This window comes from Muntiacus reevesi, chromosome 18, assembly GCF_963930625.1.
Source record: "Muntiacus reevesi chromosome 18, mMunRee1.1, whole genome shotgun sequence".
Lineage (NCBI taxonomy): Eukaryota > Metazoa > Chordata > Mammalia > Artiodactyla > Cervidae > Muntiacus > Muntiacus reevesi.
Genome location: NC_089266.1, coordinates 225687 through 247298, shown reverse-complemented (window position 1 = coordinate 247298; position 21612 = coordinate 225687). Strand labels below are relative to the sequence as shown.

At 40.5% G+C, this 21612-nt stretch overlaps 1 protein-coding gene across 6 annotated transcripts in view; it reads right to left on the bottom strand.

Moving 5' to 3' along the window:
* HELZ (helicase with zinc finger) overlaps positions 1 to 21612 on the bottom strand; it is a 149410-nt gene that overhangs the window by 40199 nt on the left and 87599 nt on the right. For all 6 annotated transcript variants that reach the window (XM_065908752.1, XM_065908754.1, XM_065908751.1 and 3 more), the window contains 5 exons: positions 18026 to 18209; positions 16661 to 16889; positions 8341 to 8545; positions 2427 to 2478; positions 1341 to 1531 (listed from right to left, as the gene is read on the bottom strand). In XM_065908752.1, coding sequence (XP_065764824.1) covers positions 1341 to 1531; positions 2427 to 2478; positions 8341 to 8545; positions 16661 to 16889; positions 18026 to 18209 — 861 coding nt within the window. The remainder of the gene's footprint in view (positions 1 to 1340; positions 1532 to 2426; positions 2479 to 8340; positions 8546 to 16660; positions 16890 to 18025; positions 18210 to 21612) is intronic.

The following is a 21612-nucleotide window of genomic DNA, read 5'->3' as shown; positions in this document are numbered from 1 at the left end:
TCAAACAGGTCACTAATTTAACTAATACTTCTGATTAATTAAACTACAGAAACAGAAAATTTCTTTCAAATTTTCGAATATCGAGGGGCTTCCCTAGTGGCTCAGATGGTAAAGCGTCTGTCTGCAATGAAGAAGACCCGGGTTCGATCCCTGGGTTGGGAAGATCCCCTGGAGAAGGAAATGGCAGCCCACTCCAGTATTCTTGCCTAATGCTTCTGATTAATTAAACTAAAGAAACAGAAAATTTCTTTAGGTATGTCTAAATATATAATTGCTGCATATTAACGTACAAGGAATAAATACAATGACATCTGAGCTACCATCTCTATTATTTTAATATAACTGTTAAATGCAGACTCTTAGAAATCTTATATAATAAAAGCCTCTGTGACCTAATGAAATGAAATCTAGATCCTAAGCAACTTACTATTTAAAGCAGATGATGTATAATGTTGCCAGGCTGTCTGGGAAGAAACAACTCAGCTAAAATTGAAAGTCTATGGGGAGTTGACATAAATGAGATACTTCTTATTGACAGTTATCCTCACTGGCTGCCGTGATTGTGAACTATCATGACCAAAACGGCTGAAAAATGTCAGCAGATATGCATTTTTGCATTTTGGGCATGTGGACAGGGGGTGTCCAAGATCCTTGACAATGATCATCTCTATCTGAAATTATAGTACTTGTCTTAAATGAAAGAAATATTTTCCAGGCTAAAAACTCCTGATTTGGAAATACTTGTATAACAGTAAATTTTTCACTTACCAAAATATTCAAAAATCTTAAAAGAAAATAAAAATGAGTTTTACATAAGATGGAAGCCCTCTAAAAATCTAGGCAGTCTTAGAAATGATTTAATAATGTTTTTAAGTATAGGCAGGATTTCAGAAGGAAGGCGTGGAATTCCTCAGATATGTTTAGATCCAAGGGAGCTAGGCTACTCTATGCCTTTCTGTCTCCTTCTTAGGAAGCGTTAATAAATTATATAAGAATGAAAAAGCAAAAGATAAAATAAAAACATCACTTTACAAAACTAGAGTCCAATTTACTAGCTCTTGTTAACTTTTAGCCCAACTTTTCCCAGTAAAAATATTTAAAACAATACAAAGGCTTCTCAATCAAAACATCCAATCTACAGATTTCTTGACAGCCGCTGACAATCCAGTAACAATCTGTAAGCAACAATTCACATTTTTGGGGTCATAAGAGCTGTTTTTAAAGAAGTTTACAGGCATTGAAGAGCCAAAAAAAAAGACTGGTAGAACACTATTTGGGTAGTAATTTAGTGAAGCCTACTTTATCTCATTCCACAGAGAGTATCTTAAACAGCTGCTTACAGGTAAAGGCACGGACATGACGACATTCCCTCCATAGACAGCAGGCACATAAAGAATACTCGTCCCAGTGTGCGGATCGATTCTCTGAACAGGGCTTGGAGATTTCCCCAAATTTGGGTGAGGTCCAAGAGGAGGTGGAGGAGTATATGCTCTGATAGGATTGCCAATAAGCACAGAGGGATTGGGCTGAACTGAAAAACAAATAGAAAAAGGACATAATAGCTCTACATATTCACATAGACAAAAATAATTAAAGTCATCCCACAGCAAAATACATTTCCCAGGTTTGCCATATTAGTGTGGAAGAGTAAAGCATATTAAAAAAAAATAATCATTTTACCACATTCACTGAAATTATTTGATTTGAGAGGTACAATGTATCCCCCTTTATAAACTTCCCCACAAGGGAAGCCCAAGAACACTGGAGTGGATAGCCTAACCCTTCTCCAGTGGATCTTCCAGACCCAGGAATCCAACCGGGGTCTCCTGCATTGCGGGTGGATTCTTTACCAACTGATCTATCAGGGAAGCCCTTTTATAAACTAGCATAATTTTAAATGTCTTGCAAGGAGCTGGAGATGTGGCTTTCAAGAGAGACAACCATACATACAACACATAAACATGCATATACAGTAAACATTCTTCTAAGAGTGGAACACATACATAATTCTTCAGAATAAAGTTCTGACCTGCAACTGTTACACAGTCACGTACAAAATGGTTAGGCGATTATTGTTTTAAAAGCATAATTCTGCAATATTTTGAATCAAATAAACTTTATCTTAAAATGTATAAACAAACACTTGTAAGATATCAATGATATATCAATATTACGTCCAAAACCTTATACTGCACAGGAGGCTTAAATGTTCATCCTCACAATTTCTATATTATGTACACTGGTGCCCATAAAACCACCCCTTAACAGAAATGACACATCAGAGCATTCACAAGAACAGCTGTGTTAAATAAAAGCTGGCTGAGTTCCAAAGTGTCTGTGTGTGTGTGTCCCTCTCCCCATGAAATCTGGGATAAATGTCTTGCATCACAAAAACAAGTTTTCATAGGACTAATTCTTCCACTTACCAATTCCATCATTCTGGAAATGATCATTCTGGGTATGATGGAGGCTTTTCCCCTTTATAGAAAAACACAAATAATAATTTAAACATACCTAATATGAAAGAACAATAACCATTTTCCTAGTCCCATGCAAACGAAATGTATATAACAACAATTAAAATTTAAAGATTGTGAGTCTGTAATTAATAACCATTAGATGCCTCTGAGCTGAGTTTCTGTTTTAAACACTAAGTCATGGTGCTAGGCCTCAAGATTCCTCATTTCAAATTAAGGATACTTAAAATTCCTTTTTCTTTTTAAATGAATTTTTATGTTAAAAGAAATATTCATCAACATGACTGATACCTAAATTCTATTCCTTTGCAGCTTCTCTATCAGTTCTCTATGAATTAGGTGATGATGCAAAAGCTCTTTTCAAGGGAAAGATATCAGTCTTCAACTCTTGAAGATAAGAACCTTTAAAACAATGACATGGACGTAAACATGCTTTGGGTGTACGATATTTTGAGTATGGTTCATGTGGTCTTACACTGTAAAATTTACTGAGTGAACAGGAAAATACACAGTGTTATAATCTGCTTAAGAGATAATGTACAAATTTTCTAGAATGCAAAGTGGCAGTGCAAGTCAAAAGCACCAGAAATGTACATACACTTTAACACAGTAATCACACTTGTAGGCATCTAAATGTCCACCAATAGAAAATTTATTAAAAAAAGCAATGGCAGATTCATACAGTGGCATTAAAAATGACTCTGGGGCAGAAATAACATTTGAAGAAACAATGGCTGTGCATGTCTAGACTTTAAAACATCTTTTTTTCTCTTTTCATGGGCTGAACTGAACACACTAAGCCACCACACAGCACAAGGGAGCACACTACACGACTCACCCTTCGGCCACACGAATTTTTTATTTCGTACATTACACCTGAAAACTCAGGTAGGGGTAACGTCTGCAGCAAGAAGAAGAGTTCATTCTTGACCAGAGCAAAGGTCAATGATGCCTCATTTATCTCCCTATCAGTCAACATTTTAAATACCCAGATCATCCAGCTGGTTAGAGATGGGTATGCAAGGGCAGCTCAGCTCTAACTTGAAAACAAACAAACAAACAGTCCGGGAAGAATCATAGTTGGTTCATTAACCAGAGAAGGTTCACAGTGACTGTCATTAGCTATAAAAAAAAGGAGCTTCTGAGGAAGAGAGAAGTGAAAAGAAAAGCAGGCAGAAGAAAGGAGAGAAAGTAAGAAGGCGCGCTCGGCAGGGATGGCGGTACAGCAGGAGGATGAGAAGCACAAGCAGTTAGAAGTGATAACAGGAGCAGCCGCAGGCAGACGCTCCGCAGAAGAAAGCAGAGCCAGTGGCACAGAGGGAAGACCAGTCCAAGAGGTTAACAAACTGTCCAGATTTCTTAGCTGGTAAACCCATCAACCAGGGGCAACCGTGTAGCACGTGGAGAAAACACAGCGGTGTAGTCAGTGTGGGAGGCAGAGCAGTCCCCCCAGAGACATGTCCAACCCAGTCCCTGGCCACATGTTATGGGGCAAAGGGGACTCTGCAGATCTAACTAAAGACAATACAGGAAGATTATCCTGGATTATCTGGGTGGATCCAATCTAATCACATGAGCCCTAAAACCAGAGCAATCTCTCCAGCTGGATTCAGAGAGACAGTAGAAAAGGCAGCAAGGGATGTGGCAGAAGGGGAAGCAGAGATTCCAAGAGACAGAAGGTTGCATGCACTGCTGACAGCTCTGAGACGTGGGGCCACAGGGGGGAACTGGAGAGAAGTCAGCAGAGGCTAAAAATGGCTCCCAGGTGACAGCCAGCAAGGAGACTGGGACCCCAGTCCTTACAGCCACAAAGACTGGATTCTGCCAACAGCCTACATGACCTGAGATAAGAGCCCAGCTGACCAACACCTTGATCCTGCCTCCTGAGACGCAAAGCCAAGAGACCAACCAAAACAGCCTGGACATCTGACTCAAAGAAACGTGAGATAGTAAATGTGTACTGTTTGAAGTCACTTAGTGTGTGCTAACTTGTTACAGCAGCAATAGGAAACCAACACAGAGAGTAATCACAGTCTACAGTAGACAATATACCTCAGCACTGTGGGTGCTGCGTTCATCACCTGAGTGAGAAAGAAACTTGGAAAGATGACAGCCACATCTCAGTGCTGGTGTGATGACTCTGTTGATGGAGATGAGGCATGTCAAGAATGAAAGGACCTAATGATCTGGGACTTCATCTGTTTATGTCCTAATGGTTCCCTGAACCTACAACATCTCCTGGCCCAATGAATACTGTTGAATAAATGAGGGAAAAAAGCAACCTGGGGACTCTCACATTAAAAGACAGTATACTATCTTCAAGCGCAACCAGCACCGGTATGGTTCACTGCGGTTCAATGTGGTTCAGTGCAGGAAAACTCACCCAGCGTATTCAGACCTAGTGTGCAATGGCAGGGCAGTAGGTGTGCGTGGTCTATGCAAAATACACACTGTTTGGTAGCATGTGAACAAAACAATGATGCAGCAGTAAGCTGGGACTAACTGTAAAAGTCATTCCACGACGATAACTCCAAACTTTTGCCAATAAATCTCAGAAAGTACGCATACCTTTGGTAGAAAGCTTATAAGTAAATGCAGTCCATATCATCTATTTTTTGAGGATTTCTTTTAACTCAACCATTTATTCATTCATTATTTTTTATTCACTCGTTCTTTCATCACTTTCTGTTTATTCATTCAACAAATGTCTGTGAGGGCCCACGACATGTTCACCCTGCCTAAGCAGAGGCTAATGTAAGACTAAGACACACCACCAGTGGAAACAGTGAGGAATGACCCACAGACTACAACCCAGAAAACAATGCTACAGTCTTCTCAAAAGATCCATTTCTAAATACTATCTACCCACTGAATACCTTTCAGAGAGGTACAAATGAACCCTTTCCATTTTAGCAGCTTCTCAACACTGCTCCAGCATGGAGCCTAGCAGTAAGCAGACCAAAGACAGGCAAATCACGTCCTCCATACGCACTCTGTAGGCACCTGTGAAACAGATGCTTTCCAATAAATACATGATGCCTGGAGACAGTGAGGCAATGAAAGCTTAGCTAGGACTGCCTGCTGCTCCTCGTGTCTGTAATATTTTGCACCTTCACTAAACCACAGGACCGACATCTCAGTGAGGAGAAAAAAGCTACTTGATTGATAAACAGCTAGAGGCATGCTTTGCTGCCAAACATGGTCCTGAGGAAGCAGGTCCCAGAGCATGTTCAAGCATCACCCAGCGCTGGATGACTTTACCTACATTACATCTTGCTGTGATTTTAAGTCTTAGCCCAACATTAACAACACTAAACTTTAACATTTCTTATGCACAGAATTGTATTAAAAGTTAAACATTAAGAAAACTTAGGGGGGAGATAACATGGCTTAATGTCATGTTTTCAGAAATAGCATTTTTATTGCAATGAAGTAATTCCCCTTCATCAAAAGATTCTAGCATATGAAATAAATTATCCAAAATTTGTTTCAAAATTCTCCAATGTGTATATGCGGTGGTGGTAGGGTGAGAGAACTGCGCTGCAGGTGAAACAAAATTAAAGATAAATTGATAGTTAAATGAAGCCAAATGATCGGGACTTCCTTATACTATTCTACTTATGTATATATTTGAAATGTTCTACAATAGAAAGCTATATTTAAAAAAATGATTCCAGTACAAATTCAATCCTCAAAACAACTTAACAGAAATAAAATAAAGTACTGGGGAGTGAAGGGAGAGAAGATGACAAAAATAACCTTTGGCTCACCATACCTTAGTTACCTAGTCACCATGGTCACACATGAATAAATAATAACTTTAAATAGCCAGTATGTAAACAGCTTAGTGAGCCACTGTGTTGGTGACAGTAAAACAACAGATGATATCCACTGGATCCATGAAGAAGGGTTCCTAAAAAGTTAAAAAGAAAAAACTCGGAAAACAGCTACTGTGGCCTCTAATTACAGTCTTCCTGTGAAAGAAGAAAGCCACATGGCACTCCCCTGGACGCATCACAATCTCTATTTACTTATCAGATCCTTACTGAGCACCCACTCTGTGCAGAGAGGGGCGAGGCGCTAGGGGCCATAAAGAGTACACAGACTAGGAATTTTGGCTTCAGGGAGCTTATAGTTTTAGAAAAGCAAGTGGATTCAATACATATTTTCTTTACCTTTAAGATAAAAACAAAAGCAAACTTCAGGATCTTGCTTAGGGTCAGTACACATCTAGTATCATGGCTTAAATATAGCTACATCTATCATACATCGATTAATGCTAACACTGGTCAATTAAAAGAGTTTATTGCAGTTATGGTATTTTAAGAATGTGCAAAAGGTATAATGTCTTTGCAACATTTAAAATAAAAAACAATAAAGTTTAAGAGCTTGTAACTGGGTTCCCACTCTTCACACACTTTAAGCTACTTGCTGCTCCCTGAGAGCGCCCTCTCTCTCATGCCTCTTGCTTTTTGTCTAAGCTCCTTACTGGGCATCACTCACTCCTCTTCTAAGCACCTATGATAAGCCAGACGCTGTTCTGGGCACAGAGGCTGGAGCAGGAACTAATACGGGCAAAAACTTCTGCCCCAAGGAAGCTTCTACTCTAAGTTTCTGACACATCTCCTCACTCTCACCCTCACTCCATTCACTTGGTGCTCTCCTAAGCAGTATCTCCATAGTGGAAACTACCTTAAACTTCCACAGTTGCGGACTGTACTTCCGCTGACCATCATCCCTCCAACATCTACCGCAACAAGACTGGAGCTAATTTGCTTCTCTAGCACACACTGTAATGGCTGTCACATAGAAGAAACTTAGCTATTTGATAAATAAGTTGATTATTAACTTGTTCATAGTTTAAACTTAGAAATCTAGAGGATTCAGTTATGCAAAATGCTTAATCTCCTAGCAATCCCAAATCACTGAAGCATTACTGCACATCAGGTTCATTTCTATTAAACTCAGACAACAGTATATTAACACAGGAAAATCAGTTCTCATCTCAGTTTTAATACCTACTCAGCTAAAAGGTTCAAGATATTAAACCAGTAATTACTTCTTACACCTTATGTTTCACGTTTTTAAAATGAAGCCAAAAACTGGCATACTCCCTCAATTCATGTCAGTAAGTTTAATATCATGCTGATGACTATAAATACACCCCAACAACCAGAGTAAATACTAAACAGGCCACTCTCATAGCTTTCTTTTCTAGATGGTAAGTGCAAGCATTTCTTTTTTTTCAGGCAATCTAGCAAATAAACAGCTGTTTCTGCCCAAAATAACTATAGTTCAAAAGTAGAAATGGCCTTGATTCCCCCACATCCAATCCCAGTGCCTGGATTATTTCTTACAACAAATACTTAACAACAAACAACTCCAGTTATCTTCAGGAAGTTGGCCAATTTTCTCACTGTATCAAATACCACTTGAAACTAGCTGGTCATCAACAAGAGATGAGAACTATCTTCTTTATACAAATATTGTTATAATAATATTATTCCTTGTAAAAATAATAGGCTGTGAGAGCATGGTTTTAATGCGTGTGATGGTCTTTGAAGCTGCTTTGTTTTATTCATGTCTTGCTAAAGTATGTCCATCAGTAGAGAGGACTGGGAGATTATATTAAACAAAGGACCCAGTCAGGTCCTTGAAAATGTTTTGAGGATGATAATGCCGTCAAGTAGTATGGCTGAACGACACACCGTATTTTCACTTACATGCCCACGCTGGACAAGTTCCTTGCAGAAACTGCTGGTCGTCAACCCCAATACTTAAAGTAGCTTGAGGCCCAAAACAGCTCTGACACCTCAGCGCGCTCTCTCGCTTTAACCTCTTCAGTTTCACTAAAGGGCTTTACCTTGGGGGGTGACTGCTGTGGTTTGTTGGTGTTTGCTGTGTGCTGTACTCTCAGAGCCCGGGGTATAAATTCAGGTGCCAGTGGATTCAACACGTACGTCTTCTTTAGTTCTAAAGCCTCTAGCTGAGCTTTGATCTGTTCAAAAGTGATTCCATGCAGGCTATTATTTTCATGACACAGGGCAATAAACCGCTCCCAAAATTTCCTACAGAAAAGATTTAGAAGATCAGTTTGCAGTTAAAGTGGACAAGATCACAGAAATGACTGAAAGCAACTAAAGATAATCCCCTCTCCCACTCCAACCCCGAACCCTTAGGTCCAATATTCATCTATGATTCAGGTATAATCTTCCCACCAGATCACAGGACTTCAGAAGTGTGGCTCTGAAGCTCAGTCACGTCTTGTACTGTGGGACACACAAATTCTCAATTCATCCTGATAGAACACACAGTCAATGCTCGACTATGCATACAAAAAGGTTTGTTATCCACACAATAAGCAAGGATTTCAGAACTGATAAGAAGTTAACTAGTTACTACCATACTTTTCTTTTAATTAGCTGATGCCTGTCACAGCACAGCTTATAACATTAATTGACTAAGACAGGCAAATTACGAAAAAATACAGGAAGTTGGAATGCTAATTTTAATGATTATGTCCTAATCAAATTAAAAAATACTAATGGAGACAAATACATTCAAAACTGTTCCAGTCGTACACTGTTGTTCCTAAAGTTTTGAAAACTGATCTCCAAATAGTAAAAATATTACATATCTATTATAGAAGACAACATATAAAAAGTTTAAAGATTTTAAATATTATAAATATGCATCAGTTCAGTTCCGTTCAGTCACTCAGTCGTGTCTGACTCTTTGCGACCCCATAGACTGCAGCACGCCAGGCCTCCCTGTCCATCACTAACTCCGGGGATTTACTCAAACTCATGCCCATTGAGTTGGTGATGCCATCCAACCATCTCATCCTCTGTCGTCCCCTTCTCCTCCCGCCTTCAATCTTTCCCAGCATCAGGGTCTTTTCAAGTGAGTCAGCTCTTCGCATCAGGTGGCCAAAGTACTAGAGTTTCAGCTTCAACATCAGTCCTTCCAATGAACATTCAGGACTGATTTCCTTTAAGATGGACTGACTGGATCTCCTTGAAGTCCAAGAGACTCTCAAGAGTCTTCTCCAACACCACAGTTCAAAAGCATCAATGCTTTGGTGCTCAGCTTTCTTTAAATATGCATACCTACCTTCAACATGAGGTTCAAATAATGTTTTATTATGTTATAAAAGCTATGTGATATGATTTCTTCTCAAGTTGGTATCCATGTGTCCAGACGGACAGCAAGTAATCAAAATGGCTTCAAGAAGCATAAATACAAAGCTGTATATTACAAAAGTCAGTATACGAATAGGAGTGGAGTTAAAGTATTTATAAAACTGCAGATATTAATTTCAAACTATGTTTCTCTTACATATGCTTTCTACCATCTTTTGTAGTTTTTCAAAGATGAGTTTAAGAAATAAGTAGAGAAAAAAATTCAGGCCTCCATGTCAACAGGAAAAGTAAAAATTCTACAAGATAATAAATACGTTGAAGAAAACTCTTGAGAACCCTTGGACTGCAAGATCAAACCAGTCGATCCTAAACGAAACCACTCCTGAATAGTCATTGGAAGGACTGATGATGAAGCTCCAATACTCTGGCCACCTGATGCGAAGAACTTACTCATTAGAAAAGACCCTGATGCTGGGAAAGACTGAGGGTGGGAGGAGACGGGGACGACAGAAGATGAGATGGTTGGATGGCATCACCATCCGACCAGTGATGGACATGAGTTTCAGCAAACTCCGGGATTTGGTGACAGACAGGGACGCCTGGTATGCTGCTGTCCACAGGGTCACAAAGAGTTGAACACAACTGAGCAACTGAACTGAACTGAGTAAATGTGCATTTCTGACAATAAGACACAAAGGCTAACAAGATGGTCACCGAGCCACTGAAAGTGTGTGTCACTAAGAAATGCTCTTTATTTTTATTCCTAAGAACCTTTCCACAGGAATCAGTTTTTTATCTTCATAGTCTGATAGCTAACGGTTTTCAACACAGCACTCAGGATCTAAAAATCCATAAACTCTCCACCCTTTTGATAAAACCCCATAATGTTCAACTGCATTAACATTTATCAACATATAAGGAAGTTCTTTTGGTCTAATTGATAAAGTAACAATTTCATAGAGTGACATTTCATATTCATGTGAACCTAAAGACACAGCAAAACAAGGAGAGAGTGGACTGACTTTACTATAGCCCAGGTTTTAATATTAAATTCTTGCAGTGTATTTCATTCCCAGCTTACACAGCCAAAATGCTAGAACTTGCTCTGTTTCAAGCTCCTTTATAAACTCCATAGCCTGCCCCTATACTCCTCTCACCGACCTCAATGCACTGAGTAACGTCAAGTGAAGCAGAACTGTGAGCCAGCCTCACGCGTCACGAGAACCTGGTAGCTTGCCGACAAGGCTCCGTCTGTAACAGAGGTTCCCAACCTTTTGGGCACCAAGGGCCAGTCTCATGGAAGACAAATTTTCCACTGACAGAGACGGGGGAAGGGGATGATTTAGGGATGATTCAAGCCCAGGGCTGAGCTCCTTTGAGAATCCAAAGCTGCTGCTGATCTGACAGGACGCAGCGCTCAGAGGGTAACGTGAGCACAGGGAAGGCTGCCCCCAGCCACGAAGCTTGCCGCCGTGTTCTCCTCCTGGGGCGCCGCCCGCTCCGTGGCCCGGGGGCTGAGGAACCCTGGTCTGTACGACCCCAGGGATCCCAAGGAACAGACTTCAAGTTAAAGGACACCATTTCATGCGTAACACTGACCACTGGCTATAAGCTCATCAAGCTGAAACAACTCCAAAGTAGCCCGGAATCTCCCTCTTAAACCTCGCTGTCTCTTGATTGCCCTGGGAAGGTCAAGTGCAAGGACTCCAGATCTAGGCTGCCCGGGCCTCAGTCAAGGCTCAGTCAGCTGGGCAAGTTATTTAACCTCTCCTCCTACCTCAGTCCCATCAGGTGGGAAACAGGGCACGAACAGTATTATTATTATGCTTTATCACTTAATAAAAATGCTTTATTCCTCCACTTTTAAACCTTGAGAGAAATGTAATTTTTCCCTCAAAAATTCTTACAGCCAGAAAGACTCCTTTCTCTCTCTGTGAAGGCTCTTTCACAGACTATTTCACTCTGTTCTTGAACTCAGAACTTTAATGAAATACTACACATGGTATTATGAGGCATTTCAGAACACTGAATTGGAAGATCACGTGAGAATTTCAACACTCAGACTGAAAAATTTACCACTAAGGTTATTTAAATGCTTCATCAATTCTCAGCTGCTCCCTAAACTGTTAACATGTTATGTAATGCTGGTTAGAGAACACGAGTGTGTCTCTACGTCGTAACGGAAGTATTACTTTGAGAAAACAAAACGTTACTTTCACCCAGTACATGAACAGAAAGTCTGGTTTTATTTTCATGCCAACCTTGCTTCTGGATCACGGATAAAACACTGGAAATTCATTTGGTGCCCTTATTTCACACAGAGAGAGGGCATGTGCGCACATACACCTATACACACATCTCCGCGTCTGTGAAACATGTTTATACCTTATAGAGGAGATAGAATTCACTAATAAATTCACTTCAAAAGAAGATCTTTTCCAAACATGCTTGTTTGGAGAAAATGTATGATTCCCCCCATCCCACCCCCCGCCCACTCCCTCCCCACACCTGCCTCCTCCGCCTCTCCCCCTTCAGGGCTTATTTATTCACACATGCACCGCTCCCTGGGAGAGGCAAGGTAACTTAGAAAGAAGAGTGTGGGTTTTGAAGTCAATGTGACATCTGTTTGAATGAGTTTCTTAATAGCTAGGTGGCCCTGGGCAGAAATTGAAGCTCTACTTCAGGCTGCCCATTTAAAATGCAAATAAACCCCCCACATTGCAGGGTTATTGGTCTGACTGAAGAGGCTGAGTGTGCAAAGCACCTGACCCAGCACTGAACAGCAGTTACGATATCAATACTCACTGGTTTGGTGAGGAGGAGAAGGGAAAGTTCCCCATGTTCATTTAGAGTTAATAGGAAAATTCTCTTTAAAAGCACTTTACAACAAAAAAAGATTATATAACTGGCTGCCTTCTAAACCGATATACCATACACAGTAATTATCCCTAAAAACTTGATCAGTATTTGGAAGTATCATATTGGTTTTGTATAAATCACATGAGGGGCGAGTGACACAGCCTTACCACCTCAGACCACAGAGAACCCACACCCTCATCACTGCAGCACCCAAGAACCACGATACGTCCCTCAGGGTCATTTGCATTTCGAGATTAATTTAATTCCTAGTGAAGCTGGTAAGAGTGAAGCATAAATATCCATATGCCTCAACTATCAGCACTTGGGTTATACAGTTCATTAAACTGCTCAAATAACACAGACAACCAGCACTCCCCTTCAGCTACAGGGCATGTCATTTTCTCTCCCTACACAGTGTACTGACTTCTTTGAAAATATTTCACCCAGCTTATAAATTAATGTGAGGTCCTTGACACACTCCAACTGAGTAGTAAGAAATAAACAACCAGTAGACCTGGCTTTAAGTTAAAAATGAGCCTGACAGCGGTGGCCTCAGAAAGAATTCCTCCACCTCTCTGCTCAAAGAAGGGGTGAACAATGCTAATCCCACATAATTCACAGTATAGTGTGACTCAATGGGAAGGGTAATGGTTTAAAAAAATATGCATGTTGGTAAATGTCTGGGGTTATTTATAAAGAACATCCAAAGGTAATGTCACTCAAGACCACTGTTATACCTATTTATTCCCCCAAAAGTTTTCAGTTGATTTTTAATGTATGTCAACTGTTTTTTTTTTTGCTTGTTTTAATCTATTAAATTCTAATCCAATTATATGTGTTCTCTCATTTATCAAATGATAAATATAAACAAAAGTAGTAAACTATCACAGCAATATTCTAACCAAATATATTTTCAATGAACAGTAAAGTAACCAAAGTAAACATCTCAGAGGGAAGCCAAATTAATACACTTAACTTTATTCAGTTGTATCTTGTAATTAACATATTCCCTTCCCCACTTTTTGTCATTAGTGGCTAAAAATTAATGGAAATTATTTTTTAAATGTGAAATTTAAGATATTTTACAACAGAACTGTTTAGCTATATAAAACAATCCGTGGACCATTCAAATTTTATTTTGTTAAAAATAAAAGGTCATTGTTCATAATGTAACCATAAATTAAACTCTACCTGACTCCACTGTTAATGGCTTTCCCCTATAAAGTATATTAACTTCTTTTGGAGTCTAATATATACAGCTTACTCTTAAATTAAAGGTCCCAAACTGTCTCCCTTCCCAAAGAATACTTTTTTCCTGCTGAGACAGGAAAGCAGATAATAAACTGCTATTCTATCTGTCCTCCAATAGAAGACCTGGTCTAAAAGAGCCACTTGCTAACAGCTTTGTCTACTCCAACATATTAAGAAGTAACTACCCAAGGTGTATTTGAGGTCATTCTACTTTTCTGAACTCACGTTGACAGGTATTAGAATACTTTTAAAAATTCTAAGTAATCTCTAGTACATTTTGTTCTTTTTCATCAAGAGTCGTCTAAATTTCTGTTCAATTTTTTTTTTTTTTTTTTTTTTTTGCTAACACAGTCTTTCAACACTGCATAGGCAAAGTCTCACATTACTGGGTTCATAGAGTTAAAATCCCTATTACCTAATATAAAACATAAGTGTACAAAGAGAAAGTTTTTATCAGTTCAGTTCAGTTCAGTCACTCAGTCATGTCCAACTCTTTGCGACCCCAGGGACTGCAGCACGCCAGGCCACCCTGTCCATAACTAACTCCCAGAATTCACCCAAACTCATGTTCATTGAGTCGGTGATGCCATCCAACCATCTCATCCTCTGTCGTCCCCTTCTCCTCTCACCTTCAATCTTTCCCAGCATCAGGGTCTTTTCAAATAAGTCAGCTCTTCACATCAGGTGGCCAAGGTATTGGAGTTTCAGCTTCAACATCAGTCCTTCCAATGAACATTCAGGACTGATCTCCTTTAGGATGGACTGGTTGGATCTCCGTGCAGTCTAAGGGACTCTTAAGAGTCTTCTCCAACACCACAGTTCAAAAGCATCAATTCTTCAGCCCTCAGCTTTCTTTATAGTCCAATTCTGACATCCATACATGACTACTGGAAAAACCACAGCCTTGACTTACACGAACCTTTGTTGGCAAAGTAATGTGCTCTCTGGGTTGGTCATAACTTTTCTTCCAAGGAGTAAGCGTCTTTTTATTTCATGCCTGCAGTCACCATCTGCAGTGATTTTGGAGCTCCCCAAAATGAAGCCTGTTACTATTTCCACTGTTTCCACATCTATTTGCCATGAAGTGATGGGACCGGATGCCATGATCTTAGTTTTCTGAATGTTGAGCTTTAAGCCAACTTTTTCACTCTCCTCTTTCACTTCCATCAAGAGGCTCTTTAGTTCCTTTTCACTTTCTGCCATAAGAGTGGTGTCATCTACATATCTGAGGTTATTGATATTTCTCCCGGCAATCTTGATTCCAGCTTGTGCTTCCTCCAGCCCAGTGTTTCTCATGATGTACTCCGCATATAAGTTAAATAAGCAGGATGACAATATACAGCCTTGACGTACTCCTTTTCCTATCTGGAGACAGTCTGTGGTTCCACGTCCAGTTCTAATTGTTGTTTCCTGACCTTCAAACAGATTTCTCAAGAGGCAGGTCAGGTGGTCTGGTATTCCCATCTCTTTACGAATATTCCACAGTTTATTGTGATCCACACCGTCAAAGGCTTTGGCATAGTCAATAAAGCAGAAATAAATGTTTTTCTGGAACTCTCTTGCTTTTTCGATGATCCAGCAGATGTCAGCAATTTGATCTCTGGTTCCTCTGCCTTTTCTAAAACCAGCTTGAACATCTGGAAGTTCATGGTTCATGTATTATTGAAGTCTGGCTTAGAGAATTTTCAGCATTACTTTGCTGCAATTGTGCAGTAGTTGGAGCATTCTTTGGGATTGCCTTTCTTAGGGATTGGAATGAAAACTGACCTTTTCCAGTCCTGTAGCCACTGCTGAGTTTTCCAAATTTGCTGGTATACTGAATGTAGCACTTTCACAGCATCATCTTTTAGGATCTGACATAGTTCAACAGTAATTCCATCACCTCCTTAGGAAGCATCACCTTCCATGCTTCCTAAGGCCCACTCAACTTCACATTCCAGGATGTCTGGCTCTAGGTGAGTGATCACACCATTGTGATTATCTGGGTTGTGAAGATCTTTTCTGTACAGTTCTTCTGTGTATTCTTGCCACCTCTTCTTCATATCTTCTGCTTCTGTTAGGTCCATACCATTTCTGTTCTTTATTGATCCCATCTTTGTATATATGCTGATATTTTAACATTCCTTATGACTACAATCTAAGGAATATTATCAGTTTTTCCTAAAGCCAAATAAAAACTCTTCTTATCCCCCTAATTTTAAGGTTCTCTGAATTAACCAGACACAAAGAATTATTTACACTGTGAAGCCTTGAGAAAAAATGAGAAGGAAATTCATCAAAAACAAGCTAAAGCAATACTAAAGGAGAACAAAGGAAACTAAGTGTATAACATTCAGTCTCCATCAAAGATAATGCGTGTCCACAAAGCCACCTTCAGGACCCCACTGGGTGCCCACTTGTTCCACAGCACGTTCACCCCAGACACCCGCAAAGCACACACCCCACCTCCAATGTGAACTTCTCCAAGAGGCAACTCCAACTGCACAGAACAATCACAGGCTGGTCCACCTACCCCAGCCCTTTTAATCCCTTCACGTTCTATTTCTCTTCCACTGAACTTATCAGAGAAAATGTTACAAAGTGTTTTTACTTTCTTTATTGTTGGTCTTCCTCTCCTCCCCAATAAAATGTTAAGCCCCCAAAAGGCAGAGATTTCTGTCTGTTTGTTCACTGATACATCCTCAGTGGCTAGAAGAGTGCTTGGAACATAGCAAGCACTCAGAAAATATCGAATGAATGACGATGAACAATGAGTTCACAAGTGTATATATGCAATGAACACACTCAAAACAATATATTTTTGTGTTCCCACTGGCTATCAGGTAAGACTAAAGTTTAATTAGCGAAGAGGTCATGTAAATAAACATGTACACAGGGATACAGATCACTACATTTCTCCGTGCAGTGTCTCCAACACTAACACGTAATTACCTGCATCTTCCAATGGAGCACAGAGCAATGGGATCGCCCACCACGGCAACCAGGGATTGTGCTCTTGTGATGGCAGTGTTGAGAAGCTTGTAGTTAGACAAAAACCCATAATCCAAGTCCTCTGTGGAATCTTCTAGCAGCTGCTCTTTCTTTTTAATTGGTGTCTGTTTATGTTTACAAGTATGCCTTGTACGTACTGTGCTAAGAAACAAAACTCTGAATTGCTTTCCTACAACAAAATAAAAGAGGATTGTTATTCGAACCAGTGATATAATAAGAGAATTTCATTTTTAAAATGTTACTGCTAAATAACAGATGTCATTAAGGATGTGGAGTAATTGGAACTCTTGTTCACTGTAGGGCAGAAATGTAAAATGTTATGTAAAGAGGTACAGAGAATAGTATGGCAGTTTCTGAAAAATTAAACATAGAATTAACATGTGATGCAGAAATTCCGCTTCTGGAAATAATTTCCAAAATAACTGAAAGAACTGACATCAGGAGGAAGCCTTGAGAGCCCAGTTTACACACTTTACCCCAGATTCTTTCTTACATTAACATATCTATCCCCCATTCTGTGACAAGCCTCCACATATCTGAGTACAGTTTTAGTGTAAATTCTTAGTCCTTTCTTCTCCAGGCCAAGCAGCCATTGTTCTTTCAAGCATTTCTGCTTGAACCACAGGCAGGTTCCAGACCACTAACTGTGCTAGGTCTTCTGTGGATGCTTCCTGGTTTACTAGCAGTATTCTTCCTAAGATGCACACCCGAATTCTGCGAGATCTGAATGCACAGTACAGTGGAGCCATCCCCCCACCCCCACCATAGTTTGGAAATTATCACTGGGTACCCCACGGACCCTAACACCGCACCTGGCTTCTCTGCACTCACACTACAGTGCTGCTTGACTTACTCAGACGCACAAACTGTGTAGCAACTAATCACACGGAAATTTGTAAAAGTTGCTTTATTCACTTAGGAATTTAGATAAAGAACAAACTATGCCTGGCTTGTCAGGTGCAAGTTTTTAAAAATCTTTATGAACAGATAAAATCTTTAGTTCTTGGATACATTATAATGACAATAAGTGTTGGATGCCACTGTGACCGCAACTATAGCACACATATTCACACAGTTATAGTCGTAGAAGAAGTCCATTTGTTCATACTTCTTTTACTTGGATACAAAAAATTAATAAGCATGTAAATGAGCTCAACATTTAAATGCCGATGTTGGCATTAAAGAACTTGATGTGAAATGAATACACAAATGCTTGTTCAGAAATCTTGAAATCTAAATATCAGAAGTGCACATACTTTGAAATTTAAGCATTTGAATAACCAATTCATTTCAATTCATAGTTACCTTGAACATTGAGCACCCTTTCTACGTTAACATCAGATAATCTCTTTTTTCGAAGTTCGGCACGTATCCTGAACACCTGGTCTGCATAAGGAGTCACCACACCAATACTGCCGTCATCCAACTTGCCCCACGCTACTGGCCACTTCCTTCTCAGCTCTTCCACACGCTCCACCACTTCAAATACCTTTAAATAAGCACACACGTAGACATATTAAAGGTATCAGAAAAATTTATGGTAACTGAAATAGATGTACAAATGATCTCATATTAGCAAATGTCAGTTTAAAACAACCTCTAGATAGGAGTACTGCTTTGCTGATATGAACACAGGGAGAATAAAAATTTTTTATTTACATTTCAAGCAGTAAATTTCTACAGTAGTGCACCCAGTGAAAACACGGGAATCTGAGAAAATGTAACTGGTAGTTGGCCCCCACCCTTTGCCTCACCTCCATTCCTACATGAGGACAGGTTTGAGTTCCTACCTGGAGAAAAGGGCATGAAGCTGGCAACCCCATTGGGGAAACAGGGAAGCAGGTACCCACATCACCAGCATTTCTCAGTCCATGTCCGCAGATCAAGCCAATGAAACCACGAGACTCCCGGAGTCAGGGCCTCCCATCAGGTCTCGGCAGTACAAGGGCTAACGTCACGTCCATCCCCACTGACAACTCAACGGAGCAGCCGAGAGCTGGGGCTGCCAAACCGCAGCTGGGATGAGCACACACCTGGGCTCCATGAAGGGGCTGGCGTGCAGCAGTCACTGCCTTCCAGCAGCTCAACTTCACCCAGGCCACTGCAGGACCCGCACAACCAAGCCATACCGCATTTCACCCAGCTGAACTCTTCGGACCCCACTTACTAAATCATAACATGGTTTTTAGTGTAGTTCAATCTACTTTAACTCAATGAATTGATCAGTTTCAATGCTTGGCACAATAGGTGATAAAATGGTTAATAAAACAGGTTCCCTGTCTGCTAAAAGATTACTGTATATTTAGAAAATAGTGTCCTAATTTAAAATGGATATATAAGACAAGCTCAACAGGAGGTCAGGCAAGAGCCTAAGGGCAGAGAGAGGAAGGAGACAATTTTTAATATATTTAAAATACATTATTTATTCACTATTTGTCAGTAATATCTATTCAAATTTATAACAGTGACTATACAAAAACTTATAGTTTTATTCCTTTTAAGAACTTGAGGATTACTGGCCAGGATGCAGCTCCCACTTGCAGATATAAATTCAAATGAATGACAAAGGAATAGGCTCCAGTTGTCCTGTTGTTATAATAAAATAGCAGCAAGTGAAACAAAGGCTGTCCAAGGACTCTGGTGAGTCCACTGGATCGGAAACAGTGTGCTGTCAACATGAGCGTAAGAAAGGCAGGTCTGAGTCTCCACAGCGAGGAACAGGGTGAGCGATCTCGCCCACTGCATTAGACGTGGTGGTGTGTGAACGGTAGGGCCACATCTCTGCTGCCCACCTCTACACACTGTTCCCCCCAAGCAACACAACCACTTCCCCACTTCGTGTCTCCCCTGCCCTTTACATCATAAGCAGCAGAAAACTGTAGTCAAAATACACAGACTTGGAATGCTCTGAGGAGTTCGGGGAGCCTCTCTCCTAGATAGACTCTACCAAGCTCGTCAAGCTTAACAGATAATCATCCAAGTCTCTGGAGATTAATCAACGAGTTTACAAGAAACTGAGAAGCACTATTTCAACAAAACCTACAGAAATCAGAGCACAGAGTGGAAGGCTGGGCACTCAGGCCCGGGACTGCACCCACTCTCCACAGCAGAGTCTCAAGGACCACATCAGTGGCTGAGGGGCAGACCCCATCTACTCGCGCTCCCTGGGGTGCAAAAGCTACTCCAGGTGGTTTTGGCAGCAGCTGAACATCAGAGATCTCCTTTTCCCAGCAACATGCGGCAGAAGGCCCGTGAGCAGTTAGCAGCACTTGGGTAGCACCTCCCCTTCCTGAGTCCTGGTCTGCAGCGAGGACCTGAGTGGACGCTGGGCAAAGCTGGTGGCCTTCTCTGCTCAGACAGGATGTGTCACAGGAGAGCTGATCAGGTGAGCCCGGCAGCCAGGTGCCTCTGTTCCTCTGTCCCCTCTGTTCCTGCCGAGGGCCCAAATTCAGCTGGACTGCACCGTGGAGTGATTGATGCCGCGGGGAAATGAAAAGTGAACTAATGGAGATGAAAAGTTCACCAGAGGGCCCCAACAACAGATCTGAGCTGGTAGAAAAACAAACTAGCAAACAAAAATATTCAGATAGAGATCACGTGATTTGAAGACAGAGCGGGAATGGAAAAAAAGACAAAAGCCTCAAAGAAACATGGTACACCATTAAGCCCACCAACATACTGGGAGACCCAGAAGAGATAGAAAAGAGCAGGGAAAAAATTCAAATAAATAATGGCTAAAATTTTTCCAAATTTGATGAAAAACTATAATCAACACATCAAGTTCAGTGAACTTCAAGTAAGATAAATGCAAAGAGATCCACACCCAGATATACCATCGTCAACATGGTGAAGTCACAGACAAAAACAAGTCCTTGAAAACAGCAACAAAAAAACAACTCATCATCTACAAAGAACACCAACAAGATTAACAGAGGACTTCTCATCAGAAACAATGATGGCAGTAAAGCAGTAGGAAAGCATATTTCAGTGTGCTGAAAGAACTCAAACTATAATCTAATATCCAACAAAACTACTTTCCAAAGTGAAGTGAAGTCGCTCAATTGTGTCCGACTCTTTGCGACCCCATGGACTGTAGCCCACCAGGCTCCTTGGTCCATGGAGTTCTCCAGACAAGAATACTGGAGTGGGTTGCCATTTCCTTCTCCAGCGGATCTTCCTGACACAGGGATCGAACCTGGGTCTCCTGCATTGTAGGCAGATGCTTTACTATCTGACCTACCAGGGAAGCTCACTTTCCAAAAATGAAGGCAAAATAAAGACATTCCCAGAAAAACAAAAACTGAAAGATTTCCTTACTAGCAGACGTGCCCTAAAAGAAATACTAAAAATTCTTCAGGCTGAAAGCAAGTGACTCTAGACAGTAATTTGAATCAACACAAACAAAGCATACTGCTAAACACAATTACACGGTTAATTATAAAAGATGGTAAAACAGCGTATTTATTCTCCTTTCTCATCTTAACTGACTTTCCAGCCAGCATTTTCCAACCTGAGTGCAAAAGTAATAAAGGAAATCCTTAGAGTTATCTGTCAATATTTCAAATGTAAAGAAAAGTTTACCTTTTCCTAAAATTAACTGGCACAGACTAATTAAAATGCCAAGTTGCTTTGCTTCTGGCTAGGATTTTACCAAATGGGTACTGTCAATTTTCTTGTACTGACTTCTAACTCCAGGCCTCTGATCAATTTTAAAAGGGGAAGATGAATTATTGTTACATAATAAAAGCCATTTCTTTGTAAATAAAATGAGTAAAGCATGGGACTCAAGGGAGGAGAGGGAGATAGATACCACAGATCAAGAATCATTCCCCTAATGACCAACCCACTCACACCACCTCCCCTGGGCTTCCTGAAGTCCAGAACTCCACTCC